Raw genomic sequence first — 22094 nt, 5'->3', positions numbered from 1 at the left:
TGTGTGCACTGATTCTGGTTCTGGTTCTGGTTCTGACTCTGACTCTGACTCTGGTTCTGGTTCTGACTCTGGTTCTGGTTCTGACTGCGATGCAGGAGGGACTCAACCGTCTCATACCTGTTTCTGATGCGCAGTTGAACTGCTGAACATGGTCGGCTTTCATTGGATGACGGGAGCGTTGGTTGTTGTGGAGGCGGTGGTGGAAAAGAAAGAGGAGGAGGAGAAAAAGGAGGAGGAGAAGGAGGAAGAGGAAGAGCAGGGAGGGAGGCAGGTGAAGTCACGGACTCCTCGATGTATCCGGGATCAAACTCCCTGCGGAGAGAGACAGGTAAAGTAAAAACGTTATTGTGAAGAAGAGCTCCTGCCAAATGTTTCTACACTCATTTATATATAATAACACACACAGCAAATCCTCTTCCACATGAGGATGAAATACATTCTCAGATAAAAGCGGACAATTAAATGAGGACTGAGTCAGAACAAACCAAAGCCGGTCCTGATGCATGCTGGGTAATAAACAGTTAGAAGAGACAGTTAAAAAAAATTTCCCCTAGGGGATTAATAAAGTAAATACCATACCAAGAGGTGGAATTAGCTGAGTCATATCATTCTCACCACTTTTCATTCACAAATTATTTCCATCCCTTCTTCTTCGCTGGGCTTTTTGATTTCTGTTAAGTGACTGTCAACAAAACTTGACACTTCCTCCACTTTTCACAATAAAAGCCTTTCAGAGAAGGGAAGAGTCTGTCTCAATTAGTGTGTAACAGTGCGTTCATACTAACAAGTACGGAAACATGCCGCATACGATGAGCTAACGATGAAATAACAGTATGGAGCCCCTCAAAGTTCACCATCATGGCTCCAAAGGAGAAAGGAAGGAAACACAAACCTGTTTTCTAACTGTGACTACTGAGGAAGCTGCTACAAATAAAACCTGCACACGTCCACACAAAGTGTTTATTTTTCACCAAGTGAAAACCACATAATTTTTAGTAAGATGACAATAATAAAGGTGGCAGACATGCAGTGAGTTATTTGAGACAAAACTACCCGACTGAAATTCATGCTCTCCCAGACAGGATGTAAAAGAGTTCGTAGCTTCAGGTCTGTAAAATGGTTCTGATCCAGAAGTGTCTTCAGCTGCAATACCAGCGAGTGCCACTAGAGGTCGGCTCCAAAAAGCCTCCGGCTCCATAGACTCCCATTCAACTTCTCTCATCAAATCCAAAGTGAATAAAATGTGTCCATCAGTTCTCTCGGTGTTGTTAGCTAAAGTCACTCCTTCTTCTTAGTTTTCTGGAGGTCCATCTGAAAATAATCCCTCATTCATTAGAAAAGAAGATTCAAGAAGACCTGGTTTTGGGGGCGTGTCTGTTTGATTGACAGGCCTGTGGTGCAGTCAGGTTACAGCTATCATCAGGATTCCAATCAGATCCACCGTGAGGTAAACAGACGGTCTCCAGGTGGATCTTCAAAAAATTTAAATAAACCAGGTCACTGATCTACAACCACACCTGGAGAATCACCACATGACTACCATAATAAGCCGTCAGGTCAAACAGGACAGCCTGCATGACTCCTCCCTCTTCTGATGACATCACATTCACTATTTAGTCATTTATAATTCAAACGCTCTTCACCATAGCGGCTGACGGGGCGTGGTCAGTACGCTGCAGGTCAAAGGTCAGGGTCAGTTGTGGTATTAATAACAGTGAGGAGGTCAAAGTTCAAAGGTCATAAGATTGTGGACAGTTTGTGTATTCTTGTGTGTCCTTTTGTTATTCGGACAAAGGGAACAAAGAAAGTGACTTTCTCTTTTAATATGTGGGCCGGTGAATCACACACACACACACACACACACACACACACACACACACACACACACACACACACACACACACACACACACACACACACACACACACACACACACACACACACACACACACAATGTAGTTAAACAGGTCCATTTGGATGACTGTCCACTGACTGTTTATTTCTGGTATCAGTCAGGTGGAGGGCAAGGTTAGCCTAGCTTAGCACAAAGAATGGAAACAGAGGGAAACTGTTAGCGCAGCCTCGTCAGAAGGGAAAACACATTCATGACCTCTCCGAACTGTCCGATTTACATGTGGAAATAAAAATGTAGAAAAGAGCCTGACAGTTGGCAGGAGACGAGAACCAAACGTCCAGTTTAAAACTGTGAATCAAGTCCGTTTGGATTTTTGGATCCGTTAGTATGAACTGTAGTGCAGTGATGTGTTGATCTATTCCTGACGGCAGCGATGAAGCTTTCTGAAAATGATGAGGTTCAGTGTGACTTTCTGAAGGATGTATTTACTTTTGTAAATTGATATAAAAGTTGAAATAACTTCAGTGCAGTGTTTCGGTTTGTGATGATCCTGCAGACTCGTGAATTTGTGACTTGGACTGACTTCCTGGATGGACACACACACACACACACACACACACACACACACACACACACACACACACACACACACACACACACACACACACACACACACACTGATTGAGGGTTGACGTCATTTTGTTGTGCTACCTTCTTCTTCTTTGGTTTAATGGCAAATGAGTGGAGAATTAGCGCCACCAGCTGTTCCTCTCGGGGCGTTGACTTTCGATGAGCATCTGTCTGATCCGCCCGGATCAGCTGACTCTCGCGCTGACCTCATCACGTCGACATTTCTCAGTAATGAGGCCTTCGGTCTGTTTGTGTTTCCGTCTGTTCAGTGAAACAGTTACAGAATAAACAGGAGGATTCATGTTTTTATTGACTAAATCACAGCAGGCTGTATTAACTGTGTCTGCAGGCTGCAGCACAAAGTAGGAAATGACAACAAAGAACACACAACGGACAAAAAGAAGCCGTTTAACAACATTTAGCCGCGACAGAAATCAAGGACGGGAGATAAACGCTCCCGGTGGGAAATGAAGACGAGCCGAGGACGGACGGCCTTCAGGCTCCTGGAGATGCTCTTCTAGACTTCAACCTCATCTTACCTGCCAATCACTTTCTTCCTCATCTCCTCTTCATCCTGTTCGTGTTTGCTGTGGTTACACACAACGAAACCAAACAGCACAACGAGGAGTTTAATTCAAACCAAAGAGCTTTCAATTTCAACACTTCAGGAGGAACGAAGCCTCGCTTCAAAGACCAACACTTCACATCTGCATCATCACGGCCCGAAGTCACTCTGAGCTGACGGCGTTTAACCTCTGCAGGACAATAAAGGATCGGATCAGGGAAACACCACGGGAATCATATGGTTGTTTTATGACATGAATACTGTTGTCTTCAGAGAACAAACAGCTCCGTGTTCAACTGAAGTCACAAACGTTTCCTGCTTCCACCTTTAAACCTTCAACCCTCTTACACAGACAATGAATACACAACGACACACACACACAAAGAAACACACCCACTCTGACCTGAGGACATTCCTCTGCTACACATCCAAAACAGACTGCACACACACACACACACACACACACACACACACACACACACACACACACACACACACACACACACACACACACACACACACACACACACACACACACACACACACACACACACACACACACAGGTGCACAGATAAAGGCCCATTAAGGTGAAACCTGTCGAGCTGGTCGGAGGAATGTGCTGCAGCCACAAACACCCTAAAATCACTAGAACAGGAGGAACCGTGTTGTCATATTCCACTTTCCATCTCTCTCTCTCACACACACACACACACACACACACACACACACACACACACACACACACACACACACACACACACACACACACACACACACACACACACACACACACACACAGAGTTCAACAGATTTCAGGAGGTTCTTCTGTCAGTCAGAGTTTAACTTCCAACTGTTTTTCCAAACGCTGAGCATGTTCAGGACTTTATTACCAGAAACAGAAAAGTAGATGGCAAACTAGCGGTGGAGAGCGCAGACATGCAGTCGCTGCGATGGAGGCTGGCGGCCGGTGGAGTCTCTCACACACCCAGCTGTTGTTGTCTGTCTGGATGAGCAGCCGGAGCTCAGCGGAGCGAGAAGGAGGAGGTCCATCACTCACTGCTCCGACACACTCTCAACTCTCTGTCCTCTTATTTGTGGCACATTCCCGACACTTACTCTTCATATTCTTATTTGGTTATGAAATACTTTCACAGGCATACGACCTATCATGTGTAATTATAACACGGCTATATATTTAAATATTGGATGTACTATAATTCTGTCTGTAAGGAAACTGTAACAAGCTGATGCTCTTTAAATGCCCTTTTTTTGAATGATTACACATTATGTATAAAAATGTCTTTTTGTTTCTATGTCTGCACGGCTTTGAAAGTTCACTCAGATTTCCTGAGTTCTCCCGAACTTTGACGTAACAGAGACTGAGTGGAGCATGATGTCCCCTGACCACAGCGCCGGTGTGCCTGATAGACGGTGAACACAACACAGGCCCAGAGACACTGTAGGTGTACTGAGTAGGAGCTCAACAGGATGTTCAGCGCTGGTGGTCATAATGTAGTTGAAAGCTCTGAATACGAACCCGGTGCTGACCGGAGCTGATTTCACCGCGGGAGTATTGGTCCGACCCACAGACTGGATATAAAACTATATAAAACCAGACTGGATATAAAAGAGTTCGTAGCTTCAGGTCTGTAAGATGGTTCTGATCCAGAAGTGTCTTCAGCTGCAATACCAGCGAGTGCCACTAGAGGTCGGCTCCAAAAAGCCTCCGGCTCCATAGACTCCCATTCAACTCTGTTCTCATTCAAGTGAGAGGGATGTGCAGACCACCTAAAAAACACCTCACCTGTATCATCACCCAAAAATATTCCCAAACCAAACTCCTCCCTCTCAGATCAGCTGTCTGTTTAGCTGCTGCTGATGTCACTACGATACGTCACGTTAAAGCATCTCTGTGTCCGTTTAAAAGAAAAAGAAGCAAATGTTTACGACAGCATTGAATTATTCCACCTAGTCGTACATCTATACCTTCATACCTGCAATGCTGATTTAAAAAAAGATATAATTACTATTCTGAATCCATCATTTTTTTTTTTTTTACTGTCGCAAATTTGCAACGCTGACGGTATGAACAGTTTTGATGCAAAAATTATTCACCAGCTAGTATTTGCATTTTTGTCTCATGTATTTGTTTCGTCTTCTTTAAAGTGGATTTTATTTGAACTAAAGCAAACTTCTTAAAAGATGTGACACTTACTCGCAGAAGGTTTACCGTAACTGGTCCTCCAGGAAATCCTGCGATCGCAAAAATTAACGCAAATTCAAGAAAACTCCACAATATTTGGGGGATTTTGCAATTTCTTTTAATTCTGACGATTTTTCCGCTAAAAATGTGGTCATCAGAATCTGAGCTGAAAGTATTAACGACATAAAGAAAATATTTTCAAACTAAACTCTCTTTATTAACAACAATAACTCCTCATTTCCAACCAGAAAATCTCTGCTCCTGTTTTCATCTCCAAATAAAACTCTCTTCACGGAGGAAACCAGAACAAGAGGAGAAACAGGAAGTGATGGGGTTTGTGGGAAATGTGGTCTTCACATTAAAATGATGATTAAATGTTTGTGATCAAAGGAAGTGATTCCATATTACTGGATGTTAAATGAGTTTTCTCCACACGTCCAGTTGTCAGAGACGTCTCTTTGTTTCATCCAGCAGGTCTATGTGTTGAATGAACATGAATTAAACAGCATCTAAAGCTCTTATTTTGAAAGGCTGATGTAGTCCTAGTTTCTATATTCCAGTCACAGATGGTCTGTTCTGGAAACATACACAGCTTTTAGGACCTTTTAGGAACTTTTAGGACCTTTTAGGAACTTTTATCTCCACGGTTCTCTAAGTTCAATAAATACCTAAAAAATTTGAACTAAAATATTTCTGTGATGTGCAGCAGGATTATTATCACAAGAAGAGATTACAGATTTATTACTTGATCAGGTAGTGCTCGACTTTCAATTTTTTAAATTCCTGCAATTTTACACACTCACTCACTTAAAACTCACAAATTACTTCAAAATTTTTGAGAAAATCCGCTGCAAAATCAAACATTTTTGATCGCTACAATCACAACTCAATGAAATACTGGAGGGACTGATTGACCTTTGTAGGTTAGAACATTTTAAAGTGTTGTCATTAAACCGAAGGAGGCTCTTTGTCCACCAGAAGAGTTGTTTCTGCTGATAAAAGTGTCCATATGGATCCTCACAAAGTCACCGTGCTCACAGAACTGCATCCACTATACTGTCAACACACACACACACACACACACACACACACACACACACACACACACACACACACACACACACACACACACACACACACACACACACACACACACACACACAGGGGGTTACCTAGGAGACTGTGTTGAGGCGGTTCGACCCTGTAATGACTTTCCTCCGGTTCTTTTTTTGAGAAGAGAAACTCAAACATTCATTCAGCTCGATTACGTCAAGCAGCAACAAAAGAGTGAACAGACGGAGAGTCAGTGGAGATGAATGGAAGAAGACAAAGAGAGAAAAGGAAACACCTACAGACAACTACACAACCTGCAAGCAGACAAAGTCCTCGGATTCCTTCTGGCCTCCTTTTGTCACAAGAACATTTCCAAACGCAAACAACCTGCTTTCATTTCATCTCCTTTTAAAGTGTGTGTGACTTTCGAAGAGACCTGTTCACGTAAGAAGTGTTATAAATTCATAATTATTCCTTGTTCGTACAGTCATTAAAAGATAAATAAATAACTAAGATACGATAACTTTAAATGTTGATTTAGAAATGTCGTAATCCTTAATGTGGGGTCGTAATGTCACGTACAGTAACGGGTCACATGACCAACTTTAACTTAACGGACCGTGACAAGAGAAGAATAAATGACCCCGAGCTAATATTACTCTGCACTTTAGATTATTTGGTCCACTGAAGAAAGAAACATGTGACGTCACCGGCTGTCACTCATCACATCACCAACATCACAACCACATCTAGAGAGGTCAGAGGTCACAGCACCTTCACAACAGAAACCAGTTTATACGTCCATGATCTGACATACAAGCTCGTCCGTCCTCTGTTCTCCTCTACTGCACCAACACAGTGTGTTTGAGCCAAACAATGACTCACAATAGAAACAACATCGAACTTTATCAAGCTAAGCTAACTTGGCTTCCATATGCAAGTTTCATCTCAGTGACCCCAAATCAGACCTTTAATCTATACATGTGGTTTAATACAAACATCTGGACCTCCACAGGCTGGAGAATAATCCTCAATCCCAATGTGTTGTTTTTGAAAGAAGCTTATTACAACCACAGACTGGATATAAAAGAGTCCGTAGCTTCCAGGTCTGAAAAATGAGAAGTATCTTCAGCTGCAACACCAGCGAGTGCCACTAGAGGTCGGCTCCAAAAAGCCTCCGGCTCCATAGACTCCCATTCAACTTCTCTCATCAAATCCAAAGTGAATAAAATGTGTCCATCAGTTCTCTCGGTGTTGTTAGCTAAAGTCACTCCTTCTTATTAGTTTTCTGGAGGTCCATCTGAAAATAATCCCTCATTCATTAGAAAAGAAGATTCAAGAAGACCTGTTTTTGGGGCGTGTCTGTTTGATTGACAGGCCTGTGGTGCAGTCAGGTTACAGCTATCGGTGGGCGGGATGTAGTATCATCAGGTTTCCAATCAGATCGGTCAGATTCACCGCTGGCTCCTCCCCCAGCTCGTCCAAATATGGTCACTTCCTGCTCCAAACCGCTCCGAATGAGCAAGATGGTGACGGACAGAATCTGAACCGGAGGATTCATAACGTTCACAAACCAACGATGACATCACTGATGGTTGATGACATCACTGCTGGTTGATGATTGATTAGAACCCATCGTTACTTACTTCTTATTGTTAAACGACCTTAAACGTTCATGTCAGGCAAAAATTCCACAAAGAAAAATATATTAATGTTCAAGAGATAGCGCCCTCTAGTGGTTAAGTAAGATGGAAGTAAAGGAGGAAAACAGGTGACGTTATTAAACCACAAAGTGGGTGTATGGAGGAGGTTGGGGTGGATGGAGGGCCGTTCCACAGCCTCAACGGCATCTTTATTATTGTCACCTTAACGTTAGACAAAGGTCCTCGAACCTTCACAGAGAACTTAATCCAAACTAAACCGGGATCTTCCGCAACACATGACCAAGGTGTTTTCGTGCCAAGACGTAACCGATCCGTCACCGCAGCGTTCTCACACCATGAAAGTGTTCGTTATTTATTTCTCAACTGTTAGGACTGGATGACATCACTTGCCTGTGCCTTCCAAAACCTTTACAACTCATAAATAAATCAGTTCAATTGTTAATGATTACAATTAGTTTAGGTTTCGGCACAAAAGCCTCCTTTATCCTCAGAGAAAGATCCGTGTTTGGGTTTCATTAAGTTATTGTTAAGGTTCGAGGACCTTTGTCGTCATGGTATCGTTAAATACATAATTAGCACCCATCGATCTCAACCTCCTTCCTCAACGGAGCCGCTTCAGTCCCGTGAGTCTTATGGAACCAAAGGTCACTGACATTTCAATAAAAACACGTGATTTGGTTACGAGTTAAACAAATCAAATAAACCTACTGAGATAATAGAGAATGATCGATTGAGAAAATAAAGAAATGAGCTGCACGTGTTGGAGAAATAAATGTTTATAAAGACAGAGGAAGTGAAGCGATGTTGTAAATTTGACTATCTGGTGTTCATGTCTGAATCTTTGGCAGGACAGAAAGGACTGAATAATTCCAAGATGATGAGTTTTGCATTCTGTCTGAGTCACAAACAATTCAAAACAAAGCACATGCAAAGCAGTGAGTCCAGTGAAGAGAAGGAGGAGACGGCCACCAAACCTGCTTGACCAAATACTGACTGACTGACTGCAGCGTGTTCACACATCATGTGACAGGAGAATGTTATTTCTGAATGAATCAACTTGGGCTTCATTCCTGCTCGATTTCCTCGGTTTCTCTCCGTCTTTACCACACTTTGCAGGATTTATGATTTACAGGAAAAAATACCACGAAATAATAAAATAAGAGTTACAAAAACATGTGTAACTCAGGAACCGATGAAATGTGTAACCGTTACTCATGAGAGTTATATCTTCCCCCTCTGTGGACTAGTGCATCATCACCTAAAACTAAAAGTCATTGTATGTCCATAACCCGTGAATGAGCTCTTCATATCTACATATGAAGGTGCTCCCCTTCCACTTCCTAAACTGACAAGCAATACTATAAACACCGCTAAATATGATGGTGGCACCTGAAGCCGCCTCCTGTCAGGTGTTTCTTTGTTTTTGACATGAAGGAAAATAAAACTCTTCATGTGTAACGTTACACCACTGAAGTGCAGACTGCTGTTAGAGCGGATTAGAAGACAAAACACACAGAAAACAGCTGCAAGGTGCAAGGAGCACTACAGGTAATGAAGACAGACACACACACACACACACACACACACACACACACACACACACACACACACACACACACACACACACACACACACACCACAGCACAGGTGAGCGTTGATAATCTTACCACACTCATGAGGAAAGTGTCCGGTATCAATTACCTGGGAACACACTCTACACCCCCCCCCACCCACACACACACTTTATCCACCACACACACATATACAATACAAAAGTTCATTAAGAAAAAAAAACATTTTATCTTGATGGAAGTTGCTGCAGAGAAGCTCCAGAGTGTAAAAGGTGGATGTTTCACACACACACACACACACACACACACACACACACACACACACACACACACACACACACACACACACACACACACACATTCAACCCGACACACAGGATATCTGCACAACCAGCACAGTTTCAAGGTAGACAACAAAGATCAGTTTCACACATTAGTGTTTAGTTGACCTTTGACCTTTTGGGTATGTTAGACCATTGTGTGACAATTTGGTATTTAGTGTGATAATAGTGTGTAATTATTGTTGAGCTGTGTGTTTTGTGAGGCCACTAAAATCGGATCCTTGAGTCCAAGTCTGTCCACAGTCTGTTTGATGTAGTCAGATGCAAATGGTCATCGCACGCTGACTTCCTGTTGGCTCCCCAGCACACGTAAATGGGAATAAATATAACAACCAATGCCACTTCGAGACCTTCTAGAAAGTAATGGACCGAATAAATGAAATTATGATGATAAAGAGTGACGAGAAAGATTTCTAACCCTAAGGATTCATGCTCCAGAACCAGCGGCTCCAATGATTGTTTATGGAAACGTATATTTTCGCAGAAGTTAATAATATGATCTGATCGCTTCGTAGCGCAGTACATATCCTGGGTTTTGTTTAGGTCATTGTTTTAGGGCCCAATCATAAACATAACACACGAATCACATTACAACACCAACAATGTCAGTCAGACGCCTTCATTTTCTTTTTCTTGGTAACAATAAATATTAACAACATATTTACCATATAAGGCCAGCAGAATCAGATATTTCATATATGCACACAGTATTTTATAGAGACTGAAGGTAATGAAGGGGAAATATGTGTGAAATGTCCATTGTGCTGGGCCAAACATACTGCACTCAAAACAAACAGCCTGCAGGAGGTTTAATTCAGCCAAGCCCAACAACCTGAACAGAGGTCACCTGATGAAGCCTGTTGGCTAAATGCTTTTTGTTAAATGTTGTCTGACAATCTCCTGAGGTCACAGAAAATTAAGAAATCACGAAGAAGAAACTAAACAGGTAAGAAAAGAAGTCAGATGATAACATTTAGATAGACTTGATATTAATATGCTGTGTGTAATTTTAAATCACAATGTATTTCTTGTTGTAGTAAATCTTTACTTAAAAAATTATTCAAAATTAGTTTCATTTCTATTTTCATACAAGCAAAAAAAACTACAAATCCACACAAGCACACAAACACACTTACAGGTCTGACGAGCCGCTCCTCAGAAAACACGCGACTTTGTTTTCAGCAGGTCGCCGTGCACTAATGGTTCTCCTCCTCCTGTGTGCCTCTACGTCTCTGTTTTCAACCAATCAGGGCTCAGCTGAATGCACCAATCAGAGGGAAGCTAAGGTAGGCATGGAGGAGAGGGAGTCGGATGGATGGACGGACGGGTGTAGTGAGCGAGGCAGTGTGCGACAGGTGTGTTTGGCACCTTTTGTCTCACTCACACTGAGGATGGAGGAGACAGACAGACAGACACACACACACACACACACACACACACACACACACACACACACACACACACAAAACCAACTGTAAAAGCAGCTAACACCTGCTAAAGTCACACACACTTTTATAATTGCTGAATCGAGGACTCACACACACACACACACACACACACACACACACACACACACACACACACACACACACACACACACACACACACACACACACACACACACACACACACACACACAAAACCAACTGTAAAAGCAGCTAACACCTGCTAAAGTCACACACACTTTTATAATTGCTGAATCGAGGACTCACACACACACACACACACACACACACACACACACACACACACACACACACACACACACACACACACACACACACACACACACACACATATATAAACAAAGACTTTGGTCTTGTGAGGCAATAACCATCAGTTCAGCTCAATAAATGTTTATGATCCCTGAAGGGCTGCAGGAGGAGAGCTGATGGTGAAAATGTGGCTCACAAAAACAAAATTGTAAAAAAAATACACAATTAACTCTAAAGCAGCCGATTTACCTGTTTCTATGTTGCATCTGTAGTTGTAATGTAGGAGTTATATTGGGAACCGCGCAGGCCGGTGCTACAATTTTGGTGTAGTGACCAAACCACATTACTACCACTTCCACACTCATCACACCGTTGAAGCACTCCGGCCCAACGAGCATTTTCCTCAAACAATCACTGCACGAGGAGGCTGTAAACTGATGAAGGCATTTTTATGAGCATTAAAAATAAAACCTAAAATTGTCTCTTTTTTTTTAAAAGATCAGATTATGATCTATTCAGTACAAAAACATTTGGGAAGTCTAGAAGAAAGAACACAGATTTCTATTAGTTTCATATATTTCATATACTGCAGACAGAATCATAACATAAACCTAAAGTGTGGTTTCATTTTATGGGAGATAAAAGGGAAAGTGTGAGACAATAAGAACGTTGATAAGAAGAGTGAATTTAGCGAATGACACCAAAATGACTTGGTTTAGTATTAGAGAAGTTAACATTTTCAGAAAGTCTATTGAAACCAACCATCAACCATCAGTGACAAAACCAGGTCTTCTTGAATCTTCTTTTCTAATGAATGAGGGATTATTTTCAGATGGACCTCCAGAAAACTAAGAAGAAGGAGTGACTTTAGCTAACAACACCGAGATAACTGATGGACACATTTTATTCACTTTGGATTTGATGAGAGAAGTTGAATGGGAGTCTATGGAGCCGGAGGCTTTTTGGAGCCGACCTCTAGTGGCACTCGCTGGTATTGCAGCTGAAGACAATTCTGCATCGGAACCATTTTACAGACCTGAAGCTACGAACTCTTTTATATCCAGTTTGAGGTTGAAGCCAGAGATTTAGGAGTCAGCTCCTAGTTGCCATCGCTGGTATTCAGGCACCTCAGCATGGACTTCACTTTTCAGACACGGAGCCTACGTTCATTTTTATACACAGTTTATGCACATCAACTCCCCACAAATGCAGCAATTTGATTAAATTGTCGTATTTGGTATGTGCTCTTTCAGGAAGTGAATGGGATTCCATTCACTTCCTGAAAGAGTACATACCAAATACGACGTCGTGACTACGTCTGTCTGAGCGTGAAGCGACACACAATAATAGACAGTAGTTACACATTTTTTTTACAATACACAGAAAGAAGAACAGCATCCAGAGCTTTGAACAGTCCTCTCCTGATGACCAGTAATCCTAAAACAACACGACAGCACCAAAGTGAATGTGGCTCAGCGTGCAGAGTTTGACCTGCTGTACAGTTGACTGCACACGGCCACAGCAACCAAACCAAGGTCCAGCGTTCACACCTCCGAGTCTGCCTCAGTCCGAGCCCGGTAGATAAGAACTCCAGAACACCAGAACCCAACAGAACATACTGAACGACCACGTTCTTCCAGAAAAAAACAAACCAAAAAAAAACAGACCTGTGTGCAGTTGACCTTTCACGGTTCCCCATCAGATCCCTCCAGGAAGTAGACCGGACCAAAACGCTCACCACCGCTGTCTCCACGCCACGCCTTCCCACAATGCCATGTGTGCCTCTACACCTGTCCCTCTGCGCGCGCGCGCGCGCGTGTGTGTGTGTGTGTGTGTGTGTGTGTGTGTGTGTGTGTGTGTGTGTGTGTGTGTGTGTGTGTGTGTGTGTGTGTGTGTGTGTGTGTGTGTGTGTGTGTCTAAAGTCTAAAGTCCTGCATTGTGTTCTGCCTCTCACGCGTCCTCCAGTAAATAAAAGCTGCAGTAGCAACAGAAGCCTCACTCCCAGTCACACCCCAAACCCAAATACATACCTGCCAACGCAGCGGCCCACGGAGAGGGACGCTGGGTGACAGGCCACGCCGTCCGGCAGCCATGCTGGACATCTCCAAGTCTCCAATTAACTCTTTAACCATTGATATCGTTTCTCAATTAAACCACGTGTGTCTGCGGCGACTAAAAACTGGTCAGACTCGCTAGCAGAGTGTCGAACATCACCAAGAATATCCATCCTAACAACCTTTTAAATTTAATAAACCCCAAGCGTGGTCACAACCATAACTAAAACGAATGAAAAATACTACTGGAATTAAAAATGCGAGTATCAACAATACATATAGGAAAATAGTATAATAGTGACAAACAGCAGCAGAGTGTTAATATTTGATAACAGTCACTTTAAAAAAATTATTTTGTTGAACAGGTAACAGATCTGACCGTCAGAGATTATACCAGCTGACTGGGAGGAAGCAAGGCAGCGAGGAGGGAGGAAAGGAAGTGAGGAAGTGTAGGTCCATGTCTACTACTGTCCACATCACACAATCCCCCGAGAGAGATGAGGTAACAACCACAGGGAATACTTTATCAGAGGAGCGTGAAATTATAAAATAAAGAAACTATGATTGACATTTAGCTTTGCTACCCAACCTGGACCTGTTGGGTCCCAGCAGGCTCATCAGGGTTCAGGTTGGTTCAGGCTGCTGGTGTCGAATCATTTACTGTGTTGAAGCTGTTGTACTTGTGTACTGACCCTGAATATTCTGAGTGCATCAGTGTGTTCACACTGTCAGTACAGAAGAATCAGTGTTTATTGACTGTGTTAAACAGAGGACACAAAAACATGTTGATTTCTGGGTAAAATAATTAAAGCTGCATCTGTTGGAGGGTGATGTGGTCACATGATGACGTCATTTCCTGTCAGTGTGATTTAAAACAACACGACTCTGTTAAAACTACAGTCAGAGTTCTGGCATGGAAGATTAGTGTTAGTTAGTGGACTGATGGAAGGACGTCATCTGGTGCTACACACACACACACACACACACACACACACACACACACACACACACACACACACACACACACACACACACACACACACACACACACACACACACACACGGTGCCTGTACCTGCGGATGGTGAGCTGCAGAGTCTTGTACGATCCTTTGACCAGAGCGATGGCCTCCTGTCGGTATCCAGTCAGCTCCACATCGTTGATGATGACGATCTCGTCCCCGACCAGCAGAGGCTTCTCCAGATTGTCCGCCTTGCCGCCTTCTTCTACCTGCACGCACAAAACACACAACACCTGGTGTCAGATTTACAGAGAGCTGTGTGTGTGGGCTCCTGGTGACCTCCAATATCTACGAGGTCTTTGTGCTGAACTGAACATGTGGTGGAGCCACGGCCTCCCTGTACAGGACAGGGATGGAAAAAGAAGGGTCACTTTGTCTGTCTCTGTTTCTTTGTAGTTTTTTTTTCCCTCTAGTTGTGAATTTCCGATCACAGTTCACCAATCGTACCAGTCGGACCGTCGAGATTCAAATTTCTCTGACGCAAGGCACTCCTTTTTAAAACCCCAAATACAAGAGCAGTAAAGGAAGACGTGTCTGTTTGCATGGTAATGTAACATTATGAGCTATTTGTGATGATAGAGTTTGGTTGGAGAGGTCGACTTTGTGTCCTTCAGCAGAGCTTCTATTGAGTGTTTGTTGCAGACAAATAATGCAAATCTTAAGGAATTCCAAGTTCCCACAAATATTGTGTAGACTGGTTGAATATGTATTCATTATTGGGAACACAACATTACAATTTACTGCACTAACACCTATTAATGCACTGAAACAACTGTGGGGTTTTAGTACAAGAACTGCCTGTTAAGTGATATGAGGTTCTTTGAAGAAATATAGCTTTCATTTATGTCTTTCATAAATTCTCCCCACTTAGTCTGAACATGGTAAAGTTTCCCATCATCACCTTCCTCCAGCATCGGTAACACAATATGAGTTATTATAATTATTGTATATTTGTTTTAAAAATCAGTCAGCTGGAGATCATTTCCAACCAAATCATGAAACAAACAATAATTAAATACAAAACTGCAGCTGATGAAATTAATGCTGTAGTTTAGAAGGTAAAGTCGCTGGTCAGGAGCTAAAAACCTTAAGCTTGTTTACCTCGTTATGTTTAAAACAAGTCTCTGACTCAACTCATTTTAAACTATATACATGCAGTTTTAAACAGCCTTAGATAGCCTTAGATGGTCTTAGATAACCTTAGATGGTCTTATATGGTCTTAGACAGTCTTAGACTGTCTTAGACAGTCTTAGATAGTCTTAGGCAGCCTTAAATAGCCATAGATGGTCTTAGACAGCCTTAGATAGCCATAGATGGTCTTAGATGGTCTTAGACAGTCTTAGATAGTCTTAGATAGCCGTAGACAGTATTAGATAGTCTTAGACAGTCTTAGATGGCCATAAATGGTCTTAAATGGTCTTAGACAGTCTTAGAAAGCCATGGATTGTCTTAGACGGTCTTAGACAGTCTTAGATAGCCTTATATAGTCTTAGACAGTCTTAGACAGTCTTAGATAGCCATAGATGGTCTTAGATGGTCTTAGACAGTCTTAGATAGTCGTAGACAGTCTTATATAGTCTTAGACAGTCTTAGATAGCCTTAGATAGTCTTAGGCAGCCTTAAATAGCCATAGATGGTCTTAGACAGCCTTAGACAGTCTTAGATAGCCATAGATGGTCTTAGATGGTCTTAGACAGTCTTAGATAGTCGTAGACAGTCTTATATAGTCTTAGACAGTCTTAGATAGCTTTAGATAGTCTCAGGCAGCCTTAAATAGCCATAGATGGTCTTAGATGGTCTTAGACAGTCTTAGATAGCCATGGGTTGTCTTAGACGGTCTTAGACAGTCTTAGATAGCCTTATATAGTCTTAGACAGCCTTAGATAGTCTTAGATAGTCTTAGACAGTCTTAGATAGCCATAGATAGTCTTAGGCAGCCTGAAATAGCCATAGATTGTCTTAGATAGTTTTAGACAGTCTTAGATAGTCTTAGACAGCCTTATATAGTCTTAGACAGTCTTAGATAGCCATAGATGGTCTTAGATGGTCTTAGACAGTCTTAGATAGTCATATATAGTCTTAGACAGTCTTAGGTAGCCTTAGATAGCCATAAATGGTCTTATATAGTCTTAGACAGTCTTAGATAGTCTTGGACAGTATTAGATAGCCATATATGGTCTTAGATGGTCTTAGACAGTCTTAGATAGTCTTAGATAGTCTTAGATAGGCATAGATAGTCTTAGACAGTCTTAGGTTAGGTTAGGTAGTTACTTTATTAATCCCCGAGGGGAACTTTTTTTCTTAGATAGTCTTAGACAGTCTTAGATAGTCTTAGATAGCCGTAGATAGTCTTAGATAGTCTTAGATGGTGTTAGATAGTCTTAGACAGTCTTAGATAGTCTTAGACAGTATTAGATAGCCATATATGGTCTTAGATGGTCTTAGACAGTCTTATATGGTCTTAGACAGTCTTAGATAGTCTTAGATAGTCTTAGATAAGCATAGATAGTCTTAGACAGTCTTACATACTCTTAGACAGGCTTAGATAGTCTTAGACAGTCTTAGACAGCCTTAGGTTAGGTTAGGTAGTTACTTTATTAATCCCCGAGGGGATTTTTTTTTCTTAGATAGTCTTAGACAGTCTTAGATAGTCTTAGATAGCCGTAGATAGTCTTAGATGGTCTTAGATAGTCTTAGACAGTCTTAGACAGTCTTAGATAGCCATAGATAGTCTTAGACAGTCTTAGACAGTCTTAGATAGCCATAGATAGTCTTAGACAGTCCTAGATAGTCTTAGATAGCCGTAGATAGTCTTAGACCGTCTTAGATAGCCTTAGATAGCCATAGATAGTCTTAGACAGTCTTAGACAGTTTTAGATAGCCATAGATAGTCTTAGACCGTCTTAGATAGTCTTAGATAGCCATAGATAGTCTTAGACAGTCCTAGATAGTCTTAGATAGCCGTAGATAGTCTTAGACCGTCTTAGATAGCCTTAGATAGCCATAGATAGTCTTAGACAGTCTTAGATAGCCATAGATGGTCTTAGATAGTCTTAAACAGTCGCAGACAGTCTTAGATAACCATAGATAGTCTTAGATAGCCATAGATAGTCTTAGACAGTATTAGAAAAGTCTTAGACAGTCTTAGATAGTCTTAGATAGCCATAGATGGTCTTAGATAGTGTTAAACAGTCTTAGACAGTCTTAGATAGCCATAGATAGTCTTAGATAGCCATAGATAGTCTTAGACAGTCTTAGAAAAGTCTTAGACAGTCTTAGATACTCATAGATGGTCTTAGATAGTCTTAAACAGTCTCAGACAGTCTTAGATAGCCACAGATAGTCTTAGATAGCCATAGATAGTCTTAGACAGTATTAGAAAAGTCTTAGACAGTCTTAGATAGTCTTAGATAGCCATAGATGGTCTTAGATAGTGTTAAACAGTCTTAGACAGTCTTAGATAGCCATAGATAGTCTTAGATAGCCATAGATAGTCTTAGACAGTCTTAGATAGTCTTAGATAGCCATAGATAGTCTTAGACAGTCTTAGAAAAGTCTTAGACAGTCTTAGACAGTCTTAGATAGCCATAGATGGTCTTAGACAGTCTTAGGTAGCCTTAGATAGTCTTAGCTAGCCTTAGATAGTCTTAGCTAGCAGTAACAGTAACGATGGGGACCAGACAGACTATAGTGATACCTACACATACATATTTTATCAAAATTAAGTAAACATTAACCTCCATTTCAGTAAAAATCATGACGACAACTACAAACTCTAATTTTCTCCATGTTGGTGGAAGTGATGGTGATTCTGTCTCACACAGACATACTGTCCATATCAACATGTCAAAATGTCAGCATGACCCGACTGCTTTATCACTGCTGACCATGAGGCCTCTTAGCAGCCTGTCAGGGTGTGCTACAGTATCTGTGTGTGTGTGTGTGTGTGTGTGTGTGTGTGTGTGTGTGTGTGTGTGTGTGTGTGTGTGTGTGTGTGTGTGTGTGTGTGTGTGTGTGTGTGTGTGTGTGTGTGTGTGTGTGTGTGTGTGTGAGTGTGAGTGTGTGCATGTGTGTGTGTGTGTGTGTGTCCTCGTTAAGGTCACATTGTTTTGCTTTCTCGCTCAGTGTGAAATGAACTCAACTGAACCCTGAGCTAGTTTTCAAAATGTTTCTGCTCAGAACGAATGTGCAGACGTTTGCAGTGGATTAATTCATTTATTTAAATAAGATGATAATAATAAAATAAGATATTATGTTGTGCAGCTCTGATTCTCATTTAGTGCAGTGAACTCAATTAAGCTGAGACTAAAGTTGAGCCTTAGTTGGTTCTAATTCGAATTAGGAAAGAACATGCTGATGTTAATGCATTGCAATGAGAATACAATGTGACTGTTCAGAGCAGCCTGGTTCACATGTGGATCAGATCTCCGTTGTAAATTACATCTGTACAGTTTGGCCACATTGTTAAGAAAACAAAGCACCCAACCAGTTGTAAAGTCACGTCCTCTTCTTATCTCAGACTGTTTGTCGAAAAGCAACAGATGAGTTCCTCTCCAAAAAACAACTAGAGTTTGGACTCAGGAGACTCTCCGGGACGTGCCGACGTTCAAAGTCACAGATACAGAACTGACAAACAATGTAAATAAAGATGGAGGACGTGGCCGCTCCTCAAGTAAAAACATGTTATCTTGATCGCCCCCTTCGGGCTGGTTGCAGTATTGGTCATAAACCTCGTCGACTTTAATAACAGGACAAACTAACAAATCACGGTTAACCTAAGACCTTTTTTTGTTTTTTTATCCCAAAAATGGTTTCTGTCATTCTATGTCCTTTTTATCATGTTCATTTTTGTTCAATTTAGCATTTTTCTGATGAATTTCTTTTTGAAAAGTGACTTGATGCTATAAAAAAAACCTCATGATTGACAAAACCACAAACTACCAAGTTGTTCGGCAGTAAACTGTATAGCTGATATTCTGGAGGAGCTTTGCAGGGTTTCCTGTAAGTTAAGTTAGTTTTTTAAAGGCCAAGTGAATAAGTAACTTAATGCTAATGTTAGCTTGCTAAGAGCATAACTAATGTATTGGAGAAAGTAGTTGATATATGTAGCTGGTCAACCAACAGTTACAAACATTTTATTGAGTAAATAATAAGCATAAAGCGAGCGTCCATGATGGACGAACTAAAAACCTCAACTTGGGGCTTAAAACTATGGAAACGTATTCTATTCATGTAAGAAAAAAAAGTTGACAGTTTATCTCATGAGATCTTTTCTCGTAATTATAAGATACTGATCTCGTAATCATGATCAAAGTTAAGGCTTAGCCTGTCGGCACTAACGTTGGCTACTCCAGTAAAGTTAGAAAAATATTGACAAATTCGAACTTCCCGTAATAAGTCAATAACTAAACGTTGTTAAAACCCAACCGATGGCTCTTTCTAATTGCAGGAAGGTATTTCATTTAAAGAAGCCTCCTCAGAGCTGCAGAAATCCCATCGGCCTCTTTGGACAGCCGGCTGTGAGACAGGACCGTCTGAAAAAAGCAATCTCAGGATAAACTGTCAAATTATTTTTTCATTACGTGAATACGATGCGGCTCCGTATAAACCTCCACCATTGTCACGACTTGACATTCACAAGTGGTCATCACCATGACTGGTTGTGTGAGATCAATAATAAAGTTCAGCTCTCATTCGACTTCTTCTGAGTCCAAATGCAGATTAATTATTGTCCTGTGAGGGACGCGTTAACCCGCCGATGTCCACCCAGTCTTTGCCTTTTAAGTTAAGATTTTTTGGTTCCATTAACTGACAAATCTGACCCATAAACTGAACCTCAGAAAACTGTAGATAAACACACAGATCAGATGATATAAGTACAGATAGTACAGCACCAGAACGGGACTCAATTGGAAAGTTGTTTTCACATACTTTCCTGTGATCGACAAAGGTATCTAGCTCTGTTCTGAAAAAATAAGCCCCGCCCATCTGGGACTCTTCGAATGTTAAAACAATTGCCAAAGAATTTCTGGCAGGGTGTGTCTGACCCTCTTCTGAATTACAACATGTGTTACTTTTCAACAAAAGCATGATGGTTTTCAGCCCACATGCTGCTGCTCCCACTTTTAACACCAAGAGAAATTGTTCATGCTCATGTTGCTGACCGTAAACACCGGAGTACGGTGGCCCTGAGGAGACAAAACATCAATGCAAGGCCGAGGCCGCTGACAGACACAGACAGGATAATTAAACATATCTTCACTAGTGTTGATGTTATTATGACGAGAAATGAACACTAATAAATAATGTGAGTTGTGTCTGAAAACTGTTCAGATCCAAAACCCTCCTGAGCTCAGCAGAACGCAAACACGCCTTCACTGTTTGCTTTTTTCAGGAATAAATATACCCAAATAAGGTCGACAGAATCACTCAGTAACTCAGTACGAGTGTGTGTGTGTGTGTGTGTGTGTGTGTGTGTGTGTGTGTGTGTGTGTGTGTGTGTGTGTGTGTGTGTGTGTGTGTGTGTGTGTGTGTGTGTGTGTGTGTGTGTGTCAGTGACTCTGGTATTTCAGCTGAAGTTCATTATCCAGCAGACAGAGATATGTTAGCAGTGCAGCTTGTTCATACCGTGACTGAGAAAACATACCTCGTCTAATCGATAAAGACTGTGTGATTTGGGAAAATATCCTCAGAAAGCAACGGGGGAGGGGGATTCAGAAAGGGGGGAGGGGGTCCTATCCTGGCTGACTAGTGAAAACTTAAAATGACATTACTTGACCCTTCACCCCAGGTTAAAGCTCCAGTCTGGGTGTTAGTTATGAGCCATTACCTGAATCATTTTTTAATCTTAAGGATACAAAGAAGTGATTATTTCCCGTATTTAATAAGAAAGAACAAAGATCAAAACATCATGAAGAAGAAATATTTTGATTTTTATTCTCCACTGCCACTAGAGGTCGGCTCCAAAAAGCCTCCGGCTCCATAGACTCCCATTCAACTTCTCTCATCAAATCCAAAGTGAATAAAATGTGTCCATCAGTTATCTCGGTGTTGTTAGCTAAAGTCACTCCTTCTTCTTAGTTTTCTGGAGGTCCATTTGGGCAAGTGAGTAATTGATCACGCGAGCACCTCGGTCCTGAACGCATCACTGAAGTACCAATAATGACATTAAAGAACCCTCGAGTGTAATATTGCGATTATACAACACTTTACCATCTAAATATAACATGAAATCTGAATGTATTCATATTGTGGAGCAATTCACTCTCAAAATATAAAACATTGTGTTAGTGTGATCTCCGTTTGTGTTTTTAACATTTTAGCTCCGTGTCATGTGTTCAAACCAAACCGGTCCAGCTAGCCTCCTGTAGGATTGTAAGTGCGTGACTATCCGTGGTGTTACGGTACGGGTGCTCAGAGCG

The 22094-nt window shown here is 41.6% G+C and overlaps 1 protein-coding gene across 1 annotated transcript in view; it reads right to left on the bottom strand.

Annotated features, from left to right (window-relative positions):
• Positions 1–22094, bottom strand: part of shroom3 (shroom family member 3) — a 61509-nt gene that overhangs the window by 35307 nt on the left and 4108 nt on the right. Inside the window, exons 2-3 of the mRNA XM_069723124.1 lie at positions 14727–14881; positions 118–312 (exon numbers count right to left, since the gene is read on the bottom strand). Of these exons, the coding sequence (XP_069579225.1) occupies positions 118–312; positions 14727–14881 (350 nt within the window). The remainder of the gene's footprint in view (positions 1–117; positions 313–14726; positions 14882–22094) is intronic.

Source organism: Brachyistius frenatus, unplaced genomic scaffold, assembly GCF_029030835.1.
Source record: "Brachyistius frenatus isolate BFR_SWC_R1_liver_20210118 unplaced genomic scaffold, ASM2903083v1 Contig_317, whole genome shotgun sequence".
Taxonomy (NCBI): Eukaryota; Metazoa; Chordata; class Actinopteri; family Embiotocidae; genus Brachyistius; species Brachyistius frenatus.
Note: the sequence above shows the minus strand (reverse complement) of the source record. Positions and strands in the feature narration are given on the sequence as shown.